The sequence below is a fragment of the Genypterus blacodes genome, unplaced genomic scaffold, assembly GCF_046128005.1.
Source record: "Genypterus blacodes isolate CSIRO-AG114 ecotype Tasmania unplaced genomic scaffold, CSIRO-AGI_Gbla_v1 ptg000045l_1, whole genome shotgun sequence".
Classification (NCBI taxonomy): Eukaryota; Metazoa; Chordata; class Actinopteri; order Ophidiiformes; family Ophidiidae; genus Genypterus; species Genypterus blacodes.
This window is the reverse complement of record NW_027466858.1, coordinates 473,021-499,336: the sequence shown is the minus strand read 5'-3', so window position 1 is coordinate 499,336 and position 26,316 is coordinate 473,021. Positions and strand designations below refer to the sequence as shown.

The 26,316-nt window shown below is 40.9% G+C and overlaps 1 protein-coding gene across 1 annotated transcript; it reads right to left on the bottom strand.

The window, feature by feature from the left end:
* Positions 1–5,405: 5,405 nt before the first annotated feature.
* lhx2b (LIM homeobox 2b) lies at positions 5,406–15,564 on the bottom strand. The gene is made up of 5 exons (XM_076149492.1): positions 15,382–15,564; positions 13,815–14,017; positions 12,620–12,990; positions 8,226–8,431; positions 5,406–5,696 (listed from the first exon to the last, which is right to left on the bottom strand). The coding sequence occupies exons 1-5, from the start codon at positions 15,562–15,564 to the stop codon at positions 5,406–5,408; spliced, it is 1,254 nt and encodes a 417-aa protein (XP_076005607.1).
* Between the last annotated feature and the right edge of the window lie 10,752 nt (positions 15,565–26,316).

The window sequence follows — 26,316 nt, the reverse complement described above, 5'->3', positions numbered from 1 at the left end:
TGTGCTACTCCTCTCTACCTCATGTGACTTCTTCCCATAGTTACTTCCATAGTGGGTAATGAAGTTTACTTGCTGTGATTTATAGCTAAACTATATTTACCAGGATGAACTACATCACCTGACCCAGTCTGGCTTGTGACAAAGATTTCCGTAGTGAGTAACAAAGTGAGTAACAAAGTCAAAGTGAGTCACATGTTTCCCAACCCCCATGAAATGAGAATGAGCTCCGCCTCCTTTAGCAATCTAACATTATGGCCTGGTAGCGAGCCTGCAGCAGCGGCCTCATTGCCAACACAGAGGTTAACAACGATGAAAGGCCTTGGTGTAAAAATAAATGTAAATAAAAGCAATACTTTCTGTACTCAAACACAGAAACAGGAATTCAAACGAGGCAGCAAAGTTACATTGCTAGCCACTGCCAAAAATCTACATCTCACTAAGTCATATTTATCAATAATTTAACAAAAAGAATAACATTTTCTTGAAGCAAGGGAAAAATTCTGCAAGTGCAGTGAAATTATTCCAACTTGTTTCAATAAATTTAGTCTTACTTTAATCATTTAGATTATGATTATAATCTTTTAGTGTCATAGTAGCAGTGTAATAATAGCAGATACATAACGGCCTTTCAGCCAAAGGTTCCACCTGTACAAAAAAAAGAAGAAGAATTACCAAAATAAAATAAAAAAATGAATGATGGAAGATTACATTTTTGCTCCCATTGTTCAAAATCACTGAGGTTTTGTCAGCTTGTTATTTTTGGTATTTCTGGCACTGTGAGGGTTAATGTCAGATGGCAGATAGGCAGAAGCTGAAAATAAAAGAAGAAGTGTCACCACTCCTTAAATCTTCTCCTTAATTCACCTCAGCAAAGAGTAAAAATGTTTTAAAGATGAAAAGAAGTTTTAATGTGAGTAAATTAAAATAATTCATGTGTTGTAATATGTGAAACTGAAAAGTGGCCCTATAGGTTTACATTAGGCCACATTCACACCTTGCAGTATAATGCAATCAGTCACATACAAATATACACATACGATTTGTCTCATATGTGATAAACTCTCTTTCAAAAGGAGACTATTTTAAATGCAATACACACAGTAGTTTCTGGAGGCGATGATTGGCCAGCAGTTGTAATATGAATGAATGTTTTCCTGGCTCAGCTCACTCTTGTTCATATAAATATAGATAGGAATAGGAAGTAGGAAGTTATCGTACATGCATTTAGATCTTGAAGCAACAGCCCACACATAAAACTTATTCATTTTTATAAAAATGGATGACTGTCCACAGAGCAGCAGGCGTAACGACCGGCCGACTGAGATGCAGTCACAATGCAGGAAGCATCCAGATAACGAGAGAGACGTTATGTGCTGTGTGAGGATAATGAGGCCGCATTGTGATGGTGTAAAGCCGCCTTAGTGGCAAAGCAGCTACACAGCACAGGGTGGAGTGGATGGATTGATGGTCAAAGAAACAGCCTGTACGTTCATCATACTCCTACTAACAGTCAGAATTGGTTTGTGTTAGGGCTACACAATTCATTTCATTTCATTCAACACAATGTTAAAAGGAAACATTTATGTCAATTACATGCCATGTGATTAACACTATGATAAAGATCAAGGATGTGCGCTTTGGCACAGAAATCCTCCGGCATAACAGCAACCCACTCACAGGTTCTGGATCTGTTTGTTTGTCTCCCAGAAAATGAAGATGAGCTTGTTTGGGTTCAGCTCACACAGCTCTAACAATCCTGCACCAAGAGGAAATGTTCATGGTTGATTTTTCTTCTCTTTTTCTTCTTATTTTATGCATTTTTTTGTTGTTTATGTTTCAGTTTGATTTATTAAAAAGGATGGGATTATGATTGTGTGATTTCAAACGTGACTGTGCATTTTCAGGCTTAAACAAAGAGGCAAACACCTCCAATCTTAACCAAATAGCTTTAGTTCCATACATACTCTTATAAAGGCAGCAGATAAAATACTCGTTAAGGTTGGATGATGTTTTAAGTTTTGTTGTGAACTTTGTGAAAGTAAATTCCTGGAAATGACAAATCTCTGGGTAAGAGCCAAAATCACTGCAGCATCCCAAACCCCACATGTTGTCAGGAAAACAGGAAAAAATAAAGGAAAAGGCTCAAATGCTCTTCTAGCTCGATGGAATCTATGATAGTTTGCTAGAATAGCAATGATGGCCGAGGAGGGCGCAAGAGGAGGTGGAGGTAACAACAGCAGCAGAGGTCAGCTCATGCACATTCTGATATTCTGCCTCTTATTTTCTTTTCTTTTCTGCACAAAAGGCACACTTCTTAAACAGCATGAACCACCACTTTGTTGGTGTGCAAATTGACCAAATAACATTTTTAATGCACATGTGGATTTGTTTTCACTTCTGGCATGAGTTTGTGGGCGTATTGTTTTTAGTCATGTAATTTGAGCGTTTCGGCGACATTCCAGGCTTCTTGAACTGCTGGAGTCTGAGCTCAGCATTACTGTTTAACTGAATGTGTTAGAATGAAGAGCGTATTTCTGCTTCATAGTTTTAGCCTCTCAGTGGATGTGTACAAGAATGTGTTGGGACAAATAGCAAAAGTAAGTAAGTAAGTTAGTCAGTCAGTCAGTCAGGCTCATGACAGCAAGGCCAGCGACACACACACTCACAGTAGCTGTATGAGTAGCGACTGTGATGGCTGCACACTGACTGACAGCTGCTGGGAGTGGAAATACATCTGGGCTGTTTTGCACTTGAGTCAACTTGGCTAGATGCTGTAGCCTGGATCTACCATGTAGAAAACACAGGTTTCATGTTCGCACAAAAAACCTTCTCAATGTGGTCACGTAAGGTTTTTCAGCATAAGGAATAGTTGTAAAAATCACTGAAACCTACTGACACATTTAAAATAATAGAAAGGTTTTCAGAGACCTGCAAACAATGTTGCATCATGATTTAAACGCTCTGAAAAAAGTACTGTGTGCAATGCGTACTGGAAAATACTGTAATTAATTGAAATATGAAAAGAACAATTCCCTATTTGTACAGTTGCTGCATCATCATCAGCTGATTCTAATGCCATGAAAGGAGCAGCCGCATCACAACAGTTACTTTGATGAACTCAATGAATAAATAAAAAAAAGAATGAGAGCTCATAACCCTGGCAGATGTTCCCACCAGTTTGTTCCCACCGACATCAAACGCATCACAGTTTGGTGCACTTGCTTTAATGCAATGTGAAACCAACTGAACCCAATCAAACAGATACTACTGTATGTAAAACTATACATTTATCTGTGTAAATACAGTCTGGGTCACTCTGTCATGAGTCTGTCAAATGTCATGAGTCTGTCAAATGTCAGACAAGAAAGAGGAAATGTGACACACAATTCAAACCTCGTGGCTCCCTGGAACTATGGGATAACACCTGGAAATAAGGCCTGTTACCATGACAAAGTTAAGCAATCGCTGTAATGAACCCATACTCACCTTGCTCGCCTTACTCATCATACTTTCCATACTCACCATACTCACTATACCCTTATAATCACACTCCTCATACTCCTCAAACTCACGTCATACAGCATTGGCATGGTTATATACAAATCATTTACCACAGCAGAACCAGCATCACAATGAATACGTTAAGGCCATGAATGCAGCTATACACTTAACACAGAGATCTGCTTGTCTGTACTGAAAAGTCCCTGTGTGTGTTTATGAAGAGCCGCAGAGGAACACTTCTCCTTTCATTCACACCCGATAGCCACCACAGTAAACCCACCAATCATCCACCTGGAGCTGCTGATTTTGAAAGATTGAATGCCGTTTTATAAGATAAGATAGTCCTTTAAGTTGACATTTGGTTTTGCTCTTTAGGTAAATTAGCTTTCATATATTTTTGCTCGATTCAGTGCAGCATTATTGGAGAAGAATACAAATTTGGCAGTTAAGTGTAGATTTAGGAAGTTAGAAAGCTTGGCCTGCTTCGGTTCTGAAGGCTGTTTACGGAACAAATACAGACATCATCTATAAACCATAATCATCCTCTATAGGCTTTAATGAATTTGATATCAGCACAAACCGAAGGTATGTGTAACAGATCTCTATTATGTGACTGTAAATGAATTTACTCAGGCATGTAAACGTCTTTGATTTGAAGAGGAGGACTCACCTCACACTGCGTTTATCATGCACGCTCGCATAACAGCAGAATCCAATTGATTCTGTTCGTACGGTTAATTGCAGTTTTGCCTATAATCGCAATAAGAACACGTACTCACTGTCACCATATATTTAAGTTTCATATCCTCAAAAATCTGCAAATTAGTTCCAATTGTATTCAACTCACATCTAACCATTGACTGCCATATCAATTTGGGCTTGGACGGGCTGTGTAACAATTTAAACAAATGAAATAGTCCATACATGATATCATTATTTGATTTATTAATTATATAAACTGTCCTGATGTGATATTTATCTAGATTGAAAAGCTGACAATACCTGGTAATTGTTTAAATGTGCTTCAGCTATAAGAAGCAGGCTTGTGTGTATTTACAGCGGCTTTGACTTCAGTTAAAGCACAGCCTCCTTACTTCAGCTCTTAGATAGGCGAAAAATAGGATTGTAGTTGTCGGCCTGCACTTATATAGTCTTCTATTGTTAAATAGGAGAAAGTTCAAGAACCACGGCTTCTACAATTTCCAAATTAATAATCAGTTTGCCATTGCTCTAAATTGTACTGTACAGTACAATAACACACACATGCAGACACACCTACGTATATAAATAGGAACTGTGCAGGAAACACACACATACACAAGCACTCCCACACACACACACACACACACACACACACACACACACAAGCCACAGAGGTCGTTGATGTCTGTCTTCTCTGCTGAATCAAATCATTATTTCAGGATCTTGGTCAGCCTTTGATAACAGCCGTTGAGATCAAATGGACTATAAGGCACATGGCAGTCGTAGGATATTGTAACCTGTGTTTAATCTCAGATTTCCAAAAGAAAAGAACTTTTTACAATCCTTCTAACAGTGACTCTTGTACAACAACATAAATACTGTGTTGGAAAAAAAATAATTTCCAAAAATTAAGCTTTTTTTCCCACAGTCTCTTTCTGTAAACATTGAAAAATGCAAACTGTCTCCTCTGTTCTCAACAAGACAACATCAAAATAACAACAACTGCTCCAACTGTAAGGCTTGCCTGCCTCACTATGCAAATAGTATCTAATTGACTCAGAGCAAAATTATTTTTTTTGAATTTCCTTTACCTTCTCTTTTCTAATCCATGTAATGTTTTAAGGAGTCAAGAGTCCTCAGTTTTAGATCCAGGATGGAGAGGGGTGGGGAAGGTGATCATGTCTTAAGCAAGGCTCCGTCCATCAGAAAAGGCTGGTCAGCGTGGTCTGTGACGGGCTACGACACTCGTGGACATCCATGCCGCCCGGCACTGCAGTGAGCACCGACGTGACGGTGGGCATGGTGGGGTTGGTCAAGTCTGTCAGGGTGGTGGGGGTGGTGGAGGGGCTCATGGAGGCGTTGGAGATCTCTGAGGCCGGGCCCGACGGCGTTCCCCCCTGCAGTGTGGAACCATCCGAAGCTTTGTCCACTCCGGTGCTCTCCTGTCTGAGCAGGTTCCTCCTGAACTTGGCCCGAGCGTTCTGGAACCACACCTGAGAGGGGAAAAGTAATCAGCTTAATTTGTCCTAAGGATACTGTGTTTCATGAAACTCTAGTTGTCGCATTCATATTTCTAATTATCCCACAAGCATGATGGCTGGCAGGTATCCTTTAAAACTGGATGTGGTTTCATTCAGTGTGGGATATATATATAACAATTACAGCACATAAGACCATTTCACTGTCATAAATGAAAGTCACATTAAACACACCATACAAATGGATGATAATCAGTTTCTCCACCCACATGCTGCAGCAGCTCAAATCACTGATCAGCCTGAGCAGTGATGTAGTATGAGATAGTATATACAGTATATCATTTGTAGTAAAAAGATTAAAACGTGCAAAATCATTGGCATGACGCTTCAAAGTAATTTGCAGCATTTAAGCAGACTTCGGTTTCACTTCATGTCAATGCATTTAAAAGAAACAATTACCACTGGAGTGTAGGAAAGAAATCCCCAAGCTTTAACATAACCTGCTTCAATGTAAATAGAACTTCAAGTTATTGGACTAAAACAATCAAAAACACTAGTACGGTCCATTTGATGTCCCGAAATCCCTTTGCTATTGTTTTGTAAAGCAGAGCAGACAGCAAGCATCCTCAAATGTCTGTTTGAAGACTGTTTGTAGACGTGCTGACTGGAGTCGAGGATAAAAGAATCCTTGACAACAGGAAGCCGGGGCACTCTGCTTTTGTGTACTAAAGTTCTAAAAGCCTTTACTTTTCTGTGGCTGGTCACAGAAAATTCAGTCAGCACGAGCCGTAGAACAGTGCAGCCATTTCTTTTATGTTTTCCTCACACAAGAACAGAGCAGGTATGCTTCTTGCTTCTTGTTTTGGTAGATGCTGTCAACTGTAGTGAAATTAATGGATGCTTCCTCATTTTTCTGTATTGGTAGAATATTTTAAAGAGCATGAAGTGAATGAATCTATACGTTTTGGTACATAATTGGCGAGCTTTTTACACTTGGTTTCACACACAGACATATTTCAGGAGGGCCCGTGGTCTGGACTGGACTTGGTCGGGTCCATTATCTGTGGCTCTCTGACTAGGAACCCTTAAACCGAGCAGATACGGTGCAATTTCAGTAATCTTGAATGCCTGAGTCGTTCACAATGAGCGATTCAAACATTCAAGATTTCTTAAGTTGCACCTTTGATTTCAGAGCTCAATCTGTACGGCTATGCTGATATACACGCTCACACACAGCTTGGGTATGAATTTCAGGAAATCTGATAGACTTCAGCTTAATCTTCAGTCTGAGTTTCTACCTAACGAAAACACACTGTATACTGAACAATCTGCTGTATGTTTCAGCATTATTACAGTGAGTCTCTTTAATAAAACAGCTAAATATATTCAATGCTGACTGCCAGAATGAGCTTCTCAGTTGAATAAGGAATATATGGACAGTAATGGTAAAAGCAGTATATCCGGACTTAAAACTAAAAAATAAAGATAATTCGTTGTTAAAATGTACAAGTTTAATGTCCAATTTTAAACTAGATATTCAGCACTTTCTTGTAAGCTCCCAATGCCGTAGAAAATAATAATAATCCACAGAAAGCGGAGGACATGTCCTTTGTGTCCCCGCTGGTAGCCTCACTGTAGGACCACTGTCCTTACAGAAAGAGTTGTCCTCAGTGTCCCTGATGATGGATGATAGATGATGATAGATGATAGATGTCCCCATGATTTTGTTTTCAGGGCTTTCAAGTAGATTTGGGTTGTTTCTCACTTGACGTTCGCTCTTTAATTGAATAATAAAACAGTAGCGAGCGAAGCAGAGTGTTGTAGTGTGTTAGTGATGGAATCATGATGGAACATTGGAATAGGGAGGGAGAGAGAGAGAGAGCGAGTGAGTGAGCGCTTCAGCTGGAATAACATGAAAACGAGAAGGCATCAAAGCAAAACGACTGCTTTGTTTTCCTCAAGCTTTAATTAAAGCAGTGGGATGTTTCTTGGTGTGTTTTTTTTTGAGGGGGGGGGTTCAGAAACCTTTTTGTCTCATTTCTTCTTCTCAGTCCCCTCGATAATTTGCTGTCGTCTTTGTGAAAATCAAATGCTCTGCTCTGCTTTCTTTTTCCTCACTTTTGTTTTTGATGCTCTCACTCCTCAGCATCACAGACTCAGGAATACAATTCTCATTTTTCATGGCTTTATTATTTTCAGGTAATTTTTGCATTCCAATTAAAAGAACTATACCAAATATTATGGAGTTTTACATCTATTTTTCCTCAACAAATGTGTTGATAGTGTGGGTGGATTGATTTTTTTCAACTTATTTGCTTTTTCTTGCATGCAATGTAAGAATTTTATTGCAATAACCCAAAAACTTAACAGAAAGAAAGGAAGAAAAAAAGCCAATCACTGATTTTTTCCCTTGCATGTTTCCAGAGTTTGAGAGGAGAGAGCAAAAGGCGTTTTGGTTTCTCTCAGGAAAGCATCAGGCATCTTACAGCGGGCGACACAGTGATTAGTTTTCCTTTATTACACAAAGGTCAAAGAGTCATTTACCTGCAAGACCCGTTTGGTGAGGCCGGTCTTCTGAGCGAGCTGCTTGAGGTCCTTGGCGTCTGGGTTGTGGTTGATGGCGAAGTAGGACTTCATGGTCCTCAGCTGGTGGTGCTTGAAGGACGTTCGCATGCGCTTTGTCTTCTGGCTGGAGCTGTACTGGGAGTCCCTGTCCATGGACTCGCCGTCGTTCTCATTGCAGCTCAGCGCTGCAGGCAGAAGGAGAGAGAGCCTGATTAGACGGAGCAAAGATTCATCTTTAGTGTTTGAGCTGAACGCTACATGTTTCACTTCCACTTTGATTTTCTCCCAAAATCTTCACGACCTCTGGAAATCAAGTTTTCATGTGCGTATCTGATGACAAGTGTGTGTTTTTTGTTGTTTTTAACTCAAATAAATCTAAATCTCAAGAAAGAAAGAATCACAATCAGAGGAATCACATCACAATTTTGCACTAGATCAGAATTGTGACCCTGGACTGCAATTTCAATGTGTCTCTCCTAACACGTTTCCTTTCTGTCTCTTTAGCGCTGAGGAAGGAGGTGCACACTTGATAACCCCAACACACCAACACACCAACACACCAACGCACCAACCGTCTGCCTATGCTAACACCATAATAACACCAAGGCAACCTTCGAGGACGAGCTCACACAATGCATAATGACATCTCATCTGCTGCATTACAACAGAACAGAACATTCATTTTGTCATCAACCGAGATAGTCTCTATTTAAGGTATCGGTCTAAATAATGTTTAGTTGAACAGTTTGTTTATTGGCACATTGATTCTTTTATTTAATATATTTTATTTTAAGCATTATCTTATCTTATCTTATCTTATCTTATCTTATCTTATCTTATCTTATCTTATCTTAATTGTATCTGCTACGCGTATTTGGCCGCTACCATTGGCTCTTAAATTAAATAAACTTAAATTAAATAAACAGGAAACACTTTTCTTTTTGGACTAGATTGCAAGTAAAAAGAGTTTGGGGAGATTTAACCGGAACATATCATGATTTTATTAAAGCGAAAGAGAATAAGTCTTTATTTTATTATTTATTCTATCATTTATCTTCATTCCCTTGATTTTTCAGGACAGAAGACAGACTCATATTCAAATTAAAACAGTTTCTTGAGGGAAACGTGTGAGTGAGGCACAAACCTAAATTGAGAACATATTATCATATTTTTTAAAAATGCCAATAAAGTTAGTTTTAAGTGAAAGCCACAGCCAGGTTGAGGTCCATGCAGGCCACCATTATCCATGGAAACAGCCAGGTTTACTGCTGCACCACAGGAGGAAAGACTTAGTGCATGATGTAGGTTAGGAGAGCCTGAAAATGAAGTTCATGCTTTAATGGTTGTTAGAAGATGATTTACTTCTTCATAAAATGTCCTCGGTGGAAGCAGACGTTTTTACGGTCGGATGATTCTCACAGACCCGACAGAGTTTGTTCTTTTGAAGACTTTTGTGCTGCAGTAAAGCTTTGCTGAGGAGACAGAGAGTGTGTTTAAGGGGTAGAACGCATGCAACGCTTGAACTACTTTCCCTCATAAGTTTGATTCCATCGCTGCATATCTGTAAGTTTTTTTTGACCACTGCAACCGGAACAGGCAATAACAAAGTCTATTAACTATAAAGATCAATCAAAGTGCGAGGGCTTATTTGTCTTGTTAATGCATAAAATCAAGTGACATTGCGGGCTGACAGAGTGCCACACAATGTGTCTGTCTGCTTGCCTGACCTCCTGTGTGTCTGTGTCTGTCTGTATTCTAGCTGCAGATTATCTTCTGACCTCATCTCTCTCTCTCCCTCCCTCTCTCTCCCTCTCCATTGCTTTCCTGGGAGGTGCTAGTCTAGCTTCAGCTACATGGACACACATATATTTGTCCCAGACTGCAAAAATTCTTGGCAGCAGTCAAAGTGTTGCTGCATGCATAACAGTTCCCCGTTTAATATCAGAACACGGCAATGATGAATATGAAGTGAGTGAAAACCATCAGAATAACACTTCACTTAATTAGCCCATACACACCAGGCAGAACAAATGTTGCTTTCTGGCCAAAGCATATGCTCCAGCATCTCTACAGAAGCACACAGGAGACGGCTTCCTGCGTGTCTCCTGCTTCTCCTACATCTCATTAATAACAGCAATAACATCCTGGACATGTCTGCTCTCCCAGGTCACCACATGTTGCCATGAGGCAAGATGTCAGCGAGACACTGTGCTGCTGTTTGTGTCTGCAGACAGAAGAGGGCGCACTGCCTCTTCCAGGTAAACAACTGCATGCTGAAATCGTGGGAAGTTGTTTTTCTTTACTCCTTTCGAATTCGTTTCGTTCTGTCACTTTTTTCTACCATGTCACAAACAAACAAAAAAAATGTTCTTTTCTCGCTGTAGCATTCGAGTTGGAATTTCTTTACGACTGCTTTCATATTTTTAGATTGTGTTGTGAAATATTTCAGCTTTGCTTGCATGAATATGAACTGTGCTGAAAATAAGCGGCAGGGACCACCTGATGCACACACACACACACGCACACACTCACACACCAACCCACATACAAACACACATACACTTAAAGGGAAGGCACTCTATTTAAATACACTGTTGTTCTCTGTGCAGTTTATCTACATAAACACACAGTTTACAGAAATCTGGATGAAGCTGAAATTTAAATAAGATAATTAATTAAGGTATTTTTTAAATTGTTGCTGATTTAAAGTTTTATATAAACTGTGTAGATTGACACTTAAACATGTGATCTAGTTATTTATGTCAGTTGGCATGCAATTATGTTTAATTAAAAGCAGATAAACAAAGAGTGAGACTGAGAGTAAAAACAAAACCTGGAGTGACAACTCATAAGTGATGTAATCTCTCTCTTGTGCCCTCTCTCTGGTCTCTCTCTCTCTCTCTCTCTCTCTCTCTCTCTCTCTCTCTCTCTCTCTCTCTCTCTCTCTCTTTTCTATTCTGTTCTCTATTCTGCATTCTCTCTCTCTTTCTCTCTCTCCCTCTCTCTGTGTGTGTGTGTGTGTGTGTGTGTGTGTGTGCGTGTGTGTGTGTGTGTGTGTGTGTGTGTGTGTGTGTGTGTGTGTGTGTGTTGGAGGGTGGAGGGGTGGGGGAGGGTGGGCTGCAGATCTCTATAGAGCCTGACAAGTGGAAAGGGGTGAAAGCAAAAGGCGGAACATCAAAAAAAAATGTTTTTTAATCCCCAATGGAGACAAAGAATAAAAAATATGTTCTCAGTCGATTCTTGGATAGTTTGTCGAATCTAAAACCAACAACTACAACAAATATATACATAAACACCTATATAATACTCTATATACTTTGAGGCACGCAGGGATAAATCACAGCCTGTCTCTCTATCTGGAAGGTAACGTTGGGAAAAAGGAAACAGCTGATTCAGGGTTCTTATTTTCAGGACTCTTTCCTTTTCCTTCGTTCACATGATTTCCCTGAGAGCAAACATTAGAGCTTTTTAAAGTGACGTCTCCACACACGCCGCTGCGTGCTGCTGCGTGTTCCTGCCCGTGCTTTCTCACGAGCCACCGACTTGAACCGTTACTTCTCCATGTGCATTGTTTGGTCTCAACATAACACAACATGCCTCTGTTATTACTCTCTCTCTCTCACACACACACACACACCCTCACACACACACACAAGGAACTTGAACTAAAATCAACCAACTGGAACTGAGATCAATTCAATAAATACTATAAAGGCGCGATTTCCAACAGAAGGACTGCAATATAGAACCATTAAAGGAAGATTCAAAGGAAATTATAGGATTCACAATAGAATCACCATGACTTCATATTTGAGAATCATAATACTTCCGAAATAATAATAAGTGTTACATACTATTTATTTAAACTATAAATAGAAATTAATTCCTGAAGTTATATTAATAGTATATATAAAAAACGAGCATCTAGAATATTGTTACGTCTCCTTAAAGTTATAACCGGTTAATTAGAGATATTATGAGGTCTCTATAGTTAAAAATAATAATATGACATAATAACTGAAGATTACGATGTGATACGCTCATTATAAATTCCATTAATTCCCTGTTGGATGATTATAGTGTCAGACTATCACAGCTCAGAGGGATGAAAATACTCCTTCCACTGCTGTGGTAAAGTTTGGATGAAGTCACAGCTGAGGCTCCAACTGACACCAAACAAAACCGAACGACTGAGCGATTTAGTTGCTGTCTAAGTTTCTGTCACCAAAATCGAGCAGAATCGAACATCGACCAGCACTTCTGAGCCCAATAAGCATCGGAACATGGCGGTCAGGATGTCGATAGAGTAACTCTTGTCAACAGCCTCATATAGCAGTGAAGTGTCCCCATGCTGTGTTCTGCGCCTCTCTTACCTGCGTTGTAAGCCGCCAGCTCGGCCCCCGGCCCGGGGCTCTTCCTCTTCCTCGGGCGGCCTTTCTGCACTGTGCCCACGCCGTTGAAGTAGGATAGTCCGAGCGTGTTTGCCGGGCCGAGCCCTTTGTGCGGGACCACGTCCGCGTGGTTAAAATGAGTCTGATATTCTCCCTGGATGAGAGTCTCAAAGTGCAGCCGGCAGTAGACCAGACTGTCCTTCATGCCAAAGTGGTCCCCGGTGGTGAGCATCTTGCTGCAGGTGGTGCAGGTGAAGCAGTTGAGGTGGTAGACCAGGTCCCGGGCCCGCATCACCATCTCCGAGGCGGAGATCCCCAGGTGGCACCGAGCGCATCTTTGCACCGAAAATCTTCTGCGGACACACAGAAGCCCCATCAGTGAGTGCAAACACACACACACACACACACACACACACACTCTCTCTCTCTCTCTCTCTCTCTCTCACACACACACACACACACACACACACACACATAGAGAGAGACTTATGTTATAGTTCCAAAACTCACTTTTGCTCATCTTTTGAATCAGGAGTCACAGGAGACATTATTGTTGGAAAGACGCATCATTAGAACCAAACGTCTTTATTTAGAAGCCAATAATGGATTCAAACATGATTTTTACACCGTTCTTATTTAAGAATAATTAATAATTCAAGTGGTTAATGTGTCCCAGGCACTGTGAGGGGGAGGGGGGGTGCAGGGGTCAGACTCCCAAGAGAGCTGCTAACCCTGAAACATCACCTTTTTTTTTTACCAGTGAAGTTTTGTTTGTTTGAACCTGACAATAACCTGAAATATTTTTTAATTCCAACTTTCCAAAGATGGCTTGGAATTATGGGGAAAATAACGACATGACAACACTGATTTACGGCCGCTTTAACACTCAAACTGTGTTCAAGATACTCGTTCCAGTGGAGAGAAACTTCTGAATTAGAAATAAGGCTTCGTCATTTCGTTATTGATCACTTGTTTGGATTTATTTAACGCTTTAAAAACCAAAAAGCATGTTGAATTGGATACAAAATAAAGGGGAATGTCGGGTCGCGTCATCAGTGAGGAAGAGGACTTGGGAGTCAGGCGGTGTGTGTGTGTGTGTGTGTGTGTGTGTGTGTGTGTGTGTGTGTGTGTGTGTGTGTGTGTGTGTGTGCGTGGGTGCGTGTGTGTGTGTGTGTACCTGTAGTAGTCCTCCTTGCAGTAGATGCTGCCGTCCTTGCTGAAGCAGGTGAGCTCGGACTCCAGGTTGAGTTTGCACTCGCAGCACTTGAGGCAGCGCATGTGCCACTGTTTGTCCACAGCCAGCAGGTAGTAACGGTCCGCTATCTTCCGGCCGCAGCCTGCGCATAGAGCCACGCGCTCGTTGCTCATACACGGCATGGACTGCACACACAAACACACACACACACACACACACACACACACACACACACACACACACACACACAGAGAGAAGGGCCAACCGGGCGTTATTTCACGATGTATTATTTCACAATCAGTTTCAACCCTATAGGAGTAAGGCCTGCAACTCTCCTCACACCGGTATTATGTTATAACGCAGGACCGACAAAACACACACATACACTAATAATCTGGAGATATTTACAAAGAATCACAAATAATTTAAGTGATTTCAAAGAGAGTAAAGCAAATGACACTAAACCAATTTTACAGCAATTTCAAAATGATACCATAGGAGATCTCAAGTGTGAATAGAGCGATACCAGCGCCTCACTAAGTGCTTCACACACACAATTAACCCTAGAAATGTTTGAGTCAAAGTGATTTATTTATCCAAAGCCGTATAAAAGTGAAATATCTCTTTTTTTTAAATCTTTGGAGAGATAATGTAAAGGCTGTAGGCTCGATGCTCTGACGACTAGAGAGGGTGCAGAAATCAAAAGAAGCATCAATTACAACTCTTGTAAGTTACTAAACGATAACACACACATACACACACACACAGCAGCAGCAGCAGCAGCAGCAGCTCCTTTAGGAATATCAGTATATGTTTGTTTGTGTGTGTGTGTGTGTGGCAGATTTCATTCTGTCTGTCCAACAAAAAATGACTTTAGACGTTTTGCTTGGCAAGGCCTTAAAAACAAATCTACACGTAAACAAGTGGACACACACACTTCAATGCTGCTGACAGCATTGGGAAAACAACGAAGCAGGATCCAAATATATTGGACACCTTTTCATTTATTATATTTACTGTTTCTGGTTGAATAAATTCTAACATTACGTCATATAAAGCTAGCATGCATTTTCAAAATAAAACAAAAATTGTGACGTTAATTTTTGTACCTATTTGCTGAGATTTATGCTAAAATATCTGTTTCTTCTTCTACTTGCCTGTGCAGTATAAAGGCTGATTGGGTTTGGTTGTAGTTTGTAGTTTTTAAAATGTAGAAGAAGAAGAAGTGAACGGCATCAATACAAAAAAATAAATACTAGCAAAATTTGAGTTTCTTTAAATTTCTTGACAGTGTTTTGGTGTGAGTTTAAGTTTTGCTCTGTGTTTATTTAGTTTTTAGGCCTCTGTGTGTCCAATAACTCAAATTACAGCCTGGATATTAGAGAGATTTTGATTCCGGGTATGGGAATTAAAGTAAAAAAACGTTTTGATGGTTGAAGCAAAGTGTTTAAGTGTGTGAGGTGTCACATGTGTGGAGGAGTGCTGAAGCTGCCATGCTGCCCTGCTCTAACAAGCCGAAAGGGCCGGAGCAGGTCCAGGGGGGTCCTACCGTCTCTGTTTCCCCCATATCGATGGCGGAGCTGATGGCCGCTGACTCGCTCTTCCCTCTCCGGTCCATCTCCTCCACCACACCGTGCACGTCGCCTCCAGGGAGGCCGTGGAAAAGCATGGTTGCCGCAGAGGGGAGGATATTATAACTGTTCTCTTCGGATCTGCAAGCCAAGATGTCCATGAGAGCTACACGTCTGTGCAACAATGCCACTTCAAGAAATTAAATCTCTTTTTCCTTTCTTTGCTGTGTCAAAGTGAAGAATCCAGATCAGGGAAGGGGGAAAAAAAATATGAAGCAAAAACTGGACACGTGTTCTCCACAGTAGTTCTCATCTGCCAATGGAAACCGCCATCCAAATCTCTGCAGCTCTCATTATTAATAAGCTATGATTAATTCAATCATGAACGCCGGGGTTCTTCTCTCCTCCTCTCTCTGTGGCGCTCCGGTTTTGCTCTCAGCTCTAAACTCTATCTCTATGAATCTCTCCCGCTAAAGATTGTTTCTGTTCATTTTTCTGTGGATAAACATACCAACTATAGAATCCCTCGCTGCATGGGTCTCGGCACCGATGCCTTCTCCTTTCCTCTTCCTCCTCTTCCTCCTCCTCCTCGCCGGGAGTAATATTTTCAGGATTTCGAAAAGCGGCAAGACATTGGCGTTTGAATTTATCTCCTTTTTTCTGCAGAACAATGAGCAGCGCTGTCAGGTGTTGGGCAGAAATATTTCCAAACCAAACTGACAGTGTGAGCAGAGGCTTCTTCCAGCTCCCTGACAGTCCAAGTTGGTGATTTATGTCGCTGGAATTGTTTATTCTTTGCAGGAAAGAAAAAAAGGAAAAATGCTTCATAAAATCCCGTCGGCTGATCTAGCAGAGGCAGTTTTCCCTTTACAGTAGTCTGTTAGTGTTTTGTCTTTAGCCGGGAGGCAGCGCACATGTGCGTAAGAGAAGAGGAGGAGTTGCTTTACGGTGACTGATGATAGGCGAGCGCTCGCTGGCCCCCCAAATATCCTCCTTCTCAGGTCCCCGGTTGGACTCTCAGCTCCTTATCAACGGGGCCCCGTTGCGTCACGGCGCAGCATTTATGTTCATTGGTTGTTCCGCTGTCACCAAAGTGTTCGGCTACTTTATGGCGAGAGAGCGCCTCGGAAAAAGCCTCCGAGGGAGAAGAAGCGCGGATAGACCGGGGCGGACGCGAACCCGAGTCTGCGTGCGGGTGTGAAGGAGTACGAATGTGAGCTGCAGAAAGAGAGAGAGAGAGGGGGGGAGAGAGAGAGAGAGAGAGAGAGAGGGAGAGATAGAGAGGGAGAGAGGGATGAGAGTTTTGTCTGAGGTGTGTTTGTGTTTGTGTGTGTGCGCGTGTGTGTGTCTGTGTGGAAAGGCTGCTGGGACCCCTTCTCAAGTGACACACACTCTCTACGGAGACGGTTCCAAACTGGTTGCTGAGGCGTCTGTGCTGCTCTCAGAGGTTCTCATGGCACCAGATGGCATCTAAACAGAATCAGTGTGTGCAGGCTTCTTAACGGGAACCTTTTTTTTGCTTTTTCTTTTTTTTTTTTACAGTGTTTCCCCCAAATAAAACCCCTTATAAAGAGTCACGTTATTACGTCTTCAATCAGATTTGAATTCATTTCATTCGTTGAACCACGAATCCAAACCAAACCATTCTCAGAGAGCCCTGTGTGTGAATGTGTGTGTGTGTATATATATGTGTGTGTATCTGCCAATTTGGCCTCCTCCTCTTACTGTATCAGTATTCATAAAAGACAACACAGCTGATTCTGTTGGTCCAGTAGAACGAAGGAAGAAAGTTTGCATGCTGATTTCAAGTCAAACGTCTTGTTATTTCTCGCGTGTTTTGAAATAAACAATTGTCTCAGAAGGCCCTGAACGCTACATCAATACGAGAATAAGGAGATATTATGGATAGTAATTAGGAGTGTGTATCAGAGTAGAAGCGTGTATCCATGGGGTTGTTGTGTCATTTCAGCCTGAAGTTTGACGCGTAAAAAAATATGTAAACATTTATAATATCGATATCTCCGTTTCCTCCCCTTCCTCTTCAGATTGCGTCTCGCGGTGTCTGTGTCCGGTTGGGCGCGCGGCACATCCGATCCTTGCCACTCTTCATAATTAGCTATCTGCTCTTAATTAGGAGGGGGAAAGTGGTCACGTCGTCACTAGCGGACGTGTTTGAGGAGCACAGAGCACCAAATCACGTCACCACTTTGCCTTTTATTGTGTTCCACTCAAAGTCAAATCCAGCACTCAGATAGAACGAAACGACAACAAACAAAACAGACGATTTGTCGATTATTGATTATCCACCCAGACATTCAATTCCATATTAATTTTATACCTTTAATATTTATTATCTTCATTTTTCTGACATGGACATTGGCCGCAGATTTATGCAGCAAAATCAGAATTTAAATTTTCGTTGAAACTCATTTTTAATTCCCTTTTCTTTCCCCTGACCTGCACCCCCCCCCCCCCCCCCCCCCCCTTGCATAAAAGCTTACGTTTAGGCTATTGTGAAGTTTTATAGCACAAATATGATGTTAAGCTCCTAAATCCTTATGCAAATCCAGCTTCTGTAATACCCTTAATTGAATACATGCATATTTATCATCTGCCTTTTCTATCTGCTATAAGGCTGCTTTATACATTAAACATAGGGACAGCGGGCATGTCTGCGGGCGTGTATGAAATATGATATTAGAGGGCTGGAAGATGTTCAGGAAAAAAATATCAGTTTATATATATTTGTATCAGCTGTCTTTTTTACTGGTTTGATTGAAGAGCTTCCTCATAGAATTAAACAGATTTTAGGAGGTTTTCTGTTGGGGTATTTTCAGTGTAAGGCGTGTTCACTATTCTGATGCAGGAGCGACAAAGTCACATTATTATAATGAACAGTCTCAGGCATGTAGGGGGCGGAGCCTGGCTGCCTCTAACACTCACACATTTACTCCGTCTCTGCTGCATTTATTTAAAAGGTAAAACTGAATTAATTACATGTTCCCCTCACAAAACCAAACCCCACCTGTTCTCTCTCTCTCTCTCTCTCTCTGTCTCTCTCTCACACACACACACACACACACACACGGGCGCGCGCACACACACGCACACACACAATTTTCTTTTTGAACACGGGGGCAGTAGATCCACATCTTTGCGCTTGCAGATTAAAAAAACAAAACAATAACGGGAATGTAAAAAAGCAAAAACCATCAACAACGTAACTAAGAAACATTTATTCATCATTTATTCTTCTTTTGTGCTAATTTCCGGAAGTGCCGTAAATATAAATTTAACTTGAAAAAGTAGATTAAACTCAAAATGTAAAGGTTAAAGTTATTTCCTGTGTGACCTTCAGATCCTTTTAGTTGAATTTCAAAGTAAAATAATGTTTATTAATATGCGGAATGGAAAGAATTAGCACTTAACCGGTGAATAAATTGTGCATGATCTTATTTGATAACATTGTATAGGTTATATATAGAGCTGTGATGTGGGCCAAAGCACTGAGGACTAAAACGAAACCAGAATTTGTTAATTTTCGTTTCCTTAAAAATTCTACTCTTGTAAAAAATGTTAAAAATCCAAGATGAAAGAAGAAATTTAGGAACTAAAAAGGAAAGAAAATACAAATGTTTTTTTCCTTCCTATTTTCTATCATTTGTTCCATTAGCAGCTTTGTCTTAAAGCTACAATGCGATTAAATTAAATATTTAGTTTCCCTTCTTTTTCTCTGTAGCGCCTCCTACTGATGGGATCTGATTGGGGGTAAAAACCTTTGAGCCATCCAACTAGCACAATGCACCACCAGGTGAAAGTCATCTGTGTGTTATTCATCAGTGGGAGGACTGGGGACAGGGACGGTAGTGGACAGAACTGCGTCTGCCGTCTGCATCCTGGTCCTGTTTATGCTCCGCTTTGGTGCCTGCTGGGGGGAAGAAGGTTAATCAAAGCAGAGAGCAGGCCAGTGTGGAAACAGCAAACCCACGTTAACACTTTCCCCCCTTTTCCTCTCCCAGTTCTCCCTACAGTCTCCTGCATGCAGTCAGCAAGCATTAATGGTGGTGTGTGAACATCTGCAATGACAAAATATAAGTCACGCAGACACAAGCAGAACCTCATGGCTACGCAGATGTGGGAAGTATAAATTGGCTGTTAAACATCTAAGGTAGGAATGCCACATTTACAGTATGTATGCAGTAACATGTAACTTCCTGTGTCCGAATCTACAGCACACACAACAGATGTGTGTGTGTGATAAAAGTACAGAGAGCAAAGGGGCAGAACATTAGCCACCAAAACCCATTTTAAAGTAGGATTCTCTGCAAGAAGGCTCTGTGTTTGCTCCTGGTCCTCACACATAAAATAACAGACTTTACTTCTTGGTGTCTTGGTGTAGGTAGCGCCAACATGTGGTCATTCATAAATGAGCTATTGGTTGATGACTTCTGAATGGTAAAGCAAAAAGGGCAAAATAAGGAGTAAAATTAATCGTAGCAGAAAAATTAATTGTTGGTTCCCAGATTCAAGGTAAATAAACATGCAGGCCACGCCCCTTTTTTGTCACCTCTTTTATACAAGCTTCATGAAATCCCCACCATTGTTGCTATAAAGAGCTCAATGAGTCTGACAGATAGTGGCGAGATTGGGCTTTTTGAGAGTATTGTATTATTATTTTTATCATCAGTAGTAGTAATAATCATAGTAGTAGTAGTATTCATATCTTTACACAAAGTGAGATTACATTTGAACTTTAAGTTTGATCTGTCAGCTCTTTTCTGTACAGATGTTATCTAATTGGGCAAATGCAACAATAATGAGTCAAGAGTGCACTACACAGTCTAATAGGGACAACTGCATTAAAATACAGAGGCACCAAGTAAGAAGGTCAGTAACCAAGTTAAACACTTTGGTGAAAGTATATGGCCCTGCATGTGTAAGTGTGTATGTGTGTGTGTGTGTGTATGTGTGTGTGTGTGTGTGTGTGTGTGTGTGTGTGTGTGTGTGTGTGTGTGTGTGTGTGTGTGTGTGTGTGTGTGTTGGGGGTGGTGCTGATGTTTGTCAGCGACTAAAATGCTGATACAGCTCCACTGATTACTCGCTGTTCCATAATGATTTCCAAAATGGGGCAGCCATCAATAACACAAATCTGCATTTCTCTGAAAAACATCATCCTCATCAAGCTCCTGGCATCTTTTTGATCTCACTGTGTTTTTAATTGTATTCTACATAAAGGTAGAAGGGGGAAGCGGTGGGTGCATGGCTTTAATGGGATGCTGCTGCTGCTGCTGCCGCCGCCGCCGCCGCTGCTGCTGTGGAAGTGGGGAGTGGGTTCCATGCTCTCTGAGGAGGCGGCTGTAATTAAGAAAGGGAACAAAGCAGAGGAGACTAAAAACACATGAAAGGGAAGAAAGACCATCAGCTAATCACTGTACGTGGACGGTACACACTCCATCCCCAGCACGTATACACATTTAATACAAGCATGCACACACACACACACACACACACACACATAAATAAATAAAGTACAGATCAGCAAACCTCTCAGATGTCAGAGAGCTGTTGTCGGGGGAGTAAACTGTGTGTATCCTGCTGCTTTAAAGTAACGATCAAATTCTTGTACATATAAACAAATGTCATTTACAACTCTTTATACAATAGTAATGATTCGACCAGTATCGAGTTCACACAGGGAGGACGGAAGGTATAGGAAGTGAAGAGATGAACTGAAGGAGCGGGACATCATGATGATTACGTTGTTATGAAAGTCCACATCCATTACACATGAAGTGGCCCCAGTAATAGAACGAGTATGAATCCTTTACTGAAGCTATATTCAGAATCAACACAGAAGTGTAAAAATGAACTCAAGTATTGAACTAGTACTTAAAAATCGTGCTGAAATTCAGTTCCGGTTAATTACTCTTCACTTGTGAGTGCAAATATAAATCCAATAGGCAGATCAGTCATGACTAACCATCTCGCTCCTATCTGGGGCCCCGCCACACTCACAGCACATAGACTGGCCCTCAGGAGTGTCAACCCTCAGGCTCCCTGACTCCCATCCTACAATACAGCCCAGCTGACTACAGCACAGTACAAATGAAATAAAGACTATTTCATATTTCATCATCTTGAGCCGGGCAGACACAGGATGAGATCAGTAATCATACACACTGTCCGAACATTGTGCATTAAACTGCCTGTTCTGCAGTTGTAAAGCCTACAATTGCTTTCCTCACACTATACAGTCTGATTGACAGGTCCTCACACTGAATGTTTACATGGTACTTCCAAACAGTTTTGTTATCACAACCAATCAATGAATCACTCTGTCAAACAGTCAATCACTTGACACTGACTCGACTTGAGACTGCAAACGACATCCGATCAGGCTGAAATTTATTCTGAATCTAAAGTTAGTCAGATGCGACCAATCGGGTAAAAAGCGGGGTTCAACTAGCACAATGTCTATCCAGCTTTAGGGCTCCCAAAATACCAGGGCCGGCCTGTGTGTTGTCAAGAAGAAGGTAAAGGAGGAAGGTTTCTATCTGTAAAGCAATGCACCCGCACATGTGTGAAAGAGTGCACCTGTAGTGATTTAATTAATAAGATACAGGGTTAAACGTGGACTTTTTGATGGACAGGTCATCCCAAAAATGTATTGTGATTAAACAACCGTAACCAAAAATGATCCTTCATCACAAATGATCTTGAAGAAGGACAGTAAGTGTGTGTCTGGCTCAGTTTCATCTGTTTTTTTCCTCTACTGCCACTCTTCTTTAATCTCCAATTTTCAACGCAGCAAATTCTATAAGTTGATGTCTACACTGAGGCAACATATGTTCCTTCTGACATGGTGTTAGGAAATGACAGAAACCGTGTGGTGTTCCAAATTTGGCTCAGTGATATGCTGGAAACGATGCATCATCCTTATGGATATACAGAGACGCACAATATGTTAGTAATATACGTTCTAGCGTAGCTGGAAAGAGGACAGAAAATTATTTACTGGCAGCTCTTGAAATGTTTGAGGCAAAGGCAATAAAAGAAAACTTTACTTGTCAAGAATGAGACAGAATTCTGGATGGAAGCACAGAAATGTGCCCCTCTGGGCTAATGCAGCTTCTCCATAAAGTGAGCAGAGTGAGCTCAGAGAAAATACTTTTTTGTAGAAAGCACAGTGTCACTAACTGGACACAAAAGCAGCCCTGAAGAAATCGTTAAATTAGAAAACTGTATTTACAAAATATATCAAAACTGTTGAGAAGTGTCAGGACGGGGAGCTGCTCTTTCAAAGATGAGAAGTGTCTATTTGATTGCATTCCATCACAGGATAATCCCACACAGACAAGTGTTCCCTTTAGGCTGAGTGGAGCCGGATGGTATGTAGAGACCTTTTCCACATGAGTACACAGATCATATCACAGGTCTTCTTGTTCTGGAGAAACACTGGCTCTAGACAGTCCAGACCAAAGTGTTACCAGTACAAAGCAAAGGAAGTACGCTATGGATTATGGAGTATTGTCAGGGCCGTTTCTGGGCCAAGACAAACACCCCACCCACACACACACACACACACACACTCACAGTGACAGTGCAGTCAGTTGAAGCACTTGCAAGGCTGTGGGGGGAGGGCAGCTTGATCGAGTAGTCAGGAGAAGCATTCAAGAGAGACATGAGTCACGTGACGACAAATTATAGATTTGCAATTCCCAATGTTGTAATCCAATCACTTTCACGAAAATGAAATGATAAAAGCACTCAGGGGCACAATTTGGAACAACATAGGAAAGGAAAGAGATATATAAAGGGAGGAAAGAGTGTTTTGATAGCATGTCAATCATCAATTTTATTGTCTGGATCTAGAGTGAAACAGAAGCCAAGTATTGCTAACATTTACAACACCCTGAATTTAGAGAAACAAATGATTTACTGATAACGTACTCGCATATTTACTTCCATTACATTTTGTATCATTGTTGTGAACTGTTTAAGTGGATCAGAGGATTTCCTGGAATGGTTGTCAATATGTGTTTTGACCTTTAGGTCTCGGTGCGTCCATGTCTGGCAGCAGAGGACGTGCTTCATTAGTTATGCTACCAGGGTTACGCTTGGATTACATGGCTACATAAATGAGCACGAGAGAAAATACGTGACATTCTGATTTGTTTACCTTTATTAGAAGAATTATCAGTAGTATATCTAATTGTAGTTGTAGGATTTGATTAATTTGTAAATATCTATCTATCTATCTATCTATCTATCTATCTATCTATCTATCTATCTATCTATCTATCTATCTATCTATCTATCTATCTGATAACACTAATAAGGCTCGTTATTGTGACAAAGTTCATTGGTGAATCGACCCACACTCAGTCCCCTGGCACTCAAACATATGTGGCTTCTCTCAATGTTTATCGATTGATAGATAGACTTAATGAATCTTTACTTAAGTTTCTTACTCTATGGCCCAGCCCTCATGGGGTTACAAGACACAGTTTTCATATAAACGTAATTTTTCCAGTTCCATGAACAAACTTACAAACAGTCTGGGTACTGTGCAGATTTTCTCTAATTCCCTGCTTACTTTCAATGACCAGCAAATTAAAAAACATTACCTGATCAACACTTCACGCAGCAACAAAGGTGAGTTTGAGACATATCATGCATGAGTGCACAGTTTGGGCCATGGGGGGGTTCTCTCCCCTAGACCTGTCTCATTGTCTCAGGCTACACAGTAGATTTAGATGCCATAAATCTGCCTTCCACCATTGCAGAGGTGTCGTATGGGACGCAGGTGAGAATGATCTCTACTGATGAAGAGGACTGGGCTCAGAGTGGAGGAAGTCAGGGATTACTAACAAAACCCCAAGACTGAAGCTTTATTTACACCTTGCATCCACATACATCATGATGATTTGGATGATGTCTGCAATCACACACACACACACACACACACACACACACACACACACACACTGTATGCACTCGTCCAGATTGAGCACAATCAGTTCTGGAAGCATTTACTCTTCGCGTTAACATGTGACCTCATTATCTGGATAACGTATCCGGATAACAAAGACGGATGTCAATGCGAGGTCTAAATAGGGCTGAAATTGTATGCGTGGCTCGCCCCACATGGTCCCTGTGTTTGCTCCTGCATGTAACTGTCAACTGGCATTTTCAGTTATATGAACTATGAATACAGCCAAGAATTCATGCTACAGCAAAGTTAGTTATGAAGTTACATCAGCGTCTCTCCCAAAACTCAGGACTTGGTGACACACTTTTCCGATTAATAGAAATGAATAGAAATTCTTGTTTTGTACGTAGTTCTTGAGGGTTATTTCTTCATTGAAATGTCCCTCACTTAATCCAGCCTTCCTGCCCCTCTTCATACTATAGGAAATCAAGATTTGAGAGAGATAGGCTTGTTATCATCAGATCATTCTCATTTTGTGTTGCCATTTAGTGTGTAGCTGTGATCGATGTCATGTCAGGAGTAGAGGTGAAGCATTGGTGTGTGGGACATTAAGATAAATTCTTATAAACATATCATTTGAGGTTTTTCCCTCACAGTATCCTGAGATTAAACACTGTTCACATTCAATACTAAATCATACAAATTCAAAGAAAAATGTTGAATTCTTTGTTGAATACAGATTTTCCTTTGCTGTCAGCGTTGATGCCTGATGTTACATTGGCTGCAGGTGAGCAGAAAAAGGTACCCATTCTGCTTGTTTCTATGGCGATCGTCATTGTCCGTGTGCTTTATCGCCTTTGGATGGCCAAAAGGTACACTTTCTGCCTGTTTCTATGGCGATGTCCATTGTCCATGTGCTCTCCCCCCTTTGCAAAGCCAACCAGGTCTGCTTCACCAATATGATTAATAACACATTTTTGCCATAATTGATATTTTATCCAATTCAAATCGCTCTACAAACAACACAAAGAGAAGAGGTATTCAAAATGCAACTTCTTCATCAGTGTCAGGCTTCCTTATATGATATGAGAGCAGATCGTTTCACAACCCAGGTCATAAATCGACTAACGAAGATGAGGGTCAATATATTCTTTAAAGGTCAGGTTCACGCTGTTATCAGGTTTTTGGAAGCTTTTTGGAATAAAGATGCGTAGTTATCCACTCTAACACTAAATTTCTTGGAGTAATTAATGGTCATTTGGTGAGCCAGCGTCGAAGTCTGCAGTGTTGGAAATTTATACATTTTAACTAAAAAGTGATCAAATGAAAACATGAAGGCAGCAGCTTTTAATCAAAGCTTGATTAATGAAGTTTCAATATGGCCAGATATCTTTCCAATAGTGAGGTAATGAAGTCATTTCGAGGAACTTACCTATTGAAGAAATGTCCTAATGAACCAGTGTGTGCAGGTCTGAGTATGTGTCTATTCATACAATAAATAATCTTGCTCTTTCTGAGCTGGTTTGATTGATTTAACAGACTTTTAAAAAATAAATATGATTTAAAATACTAAATAGGGTATTTCTTTATTTTACCTCATGTAGAAAATATGTTTCAAATCATCAAAGGCAACCATTTAGTCTTGTTATTATTGGAAATGTGTACAGTAAAAGAGCTGAAAGATAGAGCTTAAAAAATGGGGAACCAGGGAGGAAGACTCCATCACGATATCGCACACAGTGTTGGTCCAATGCTGTCTGTCTGTCTGCCACTCAGTGTATCTGTCTGTTAGCCCTGTTCAAAGAGATCTTTAACTCATCTCTCAGTAGGGGGGCTCAGCAGACTCCGAAACACCTCTGACAAACTCTGTACAGCTGATCAGCATCTTGCCTCATGGCTTTTGTGGTATTAGAGCAGAGAAATCAACACAGGGTAGTTCAGTACTTTCTGGTATAACCTTAAGCCTCGGATTAAAACGTGT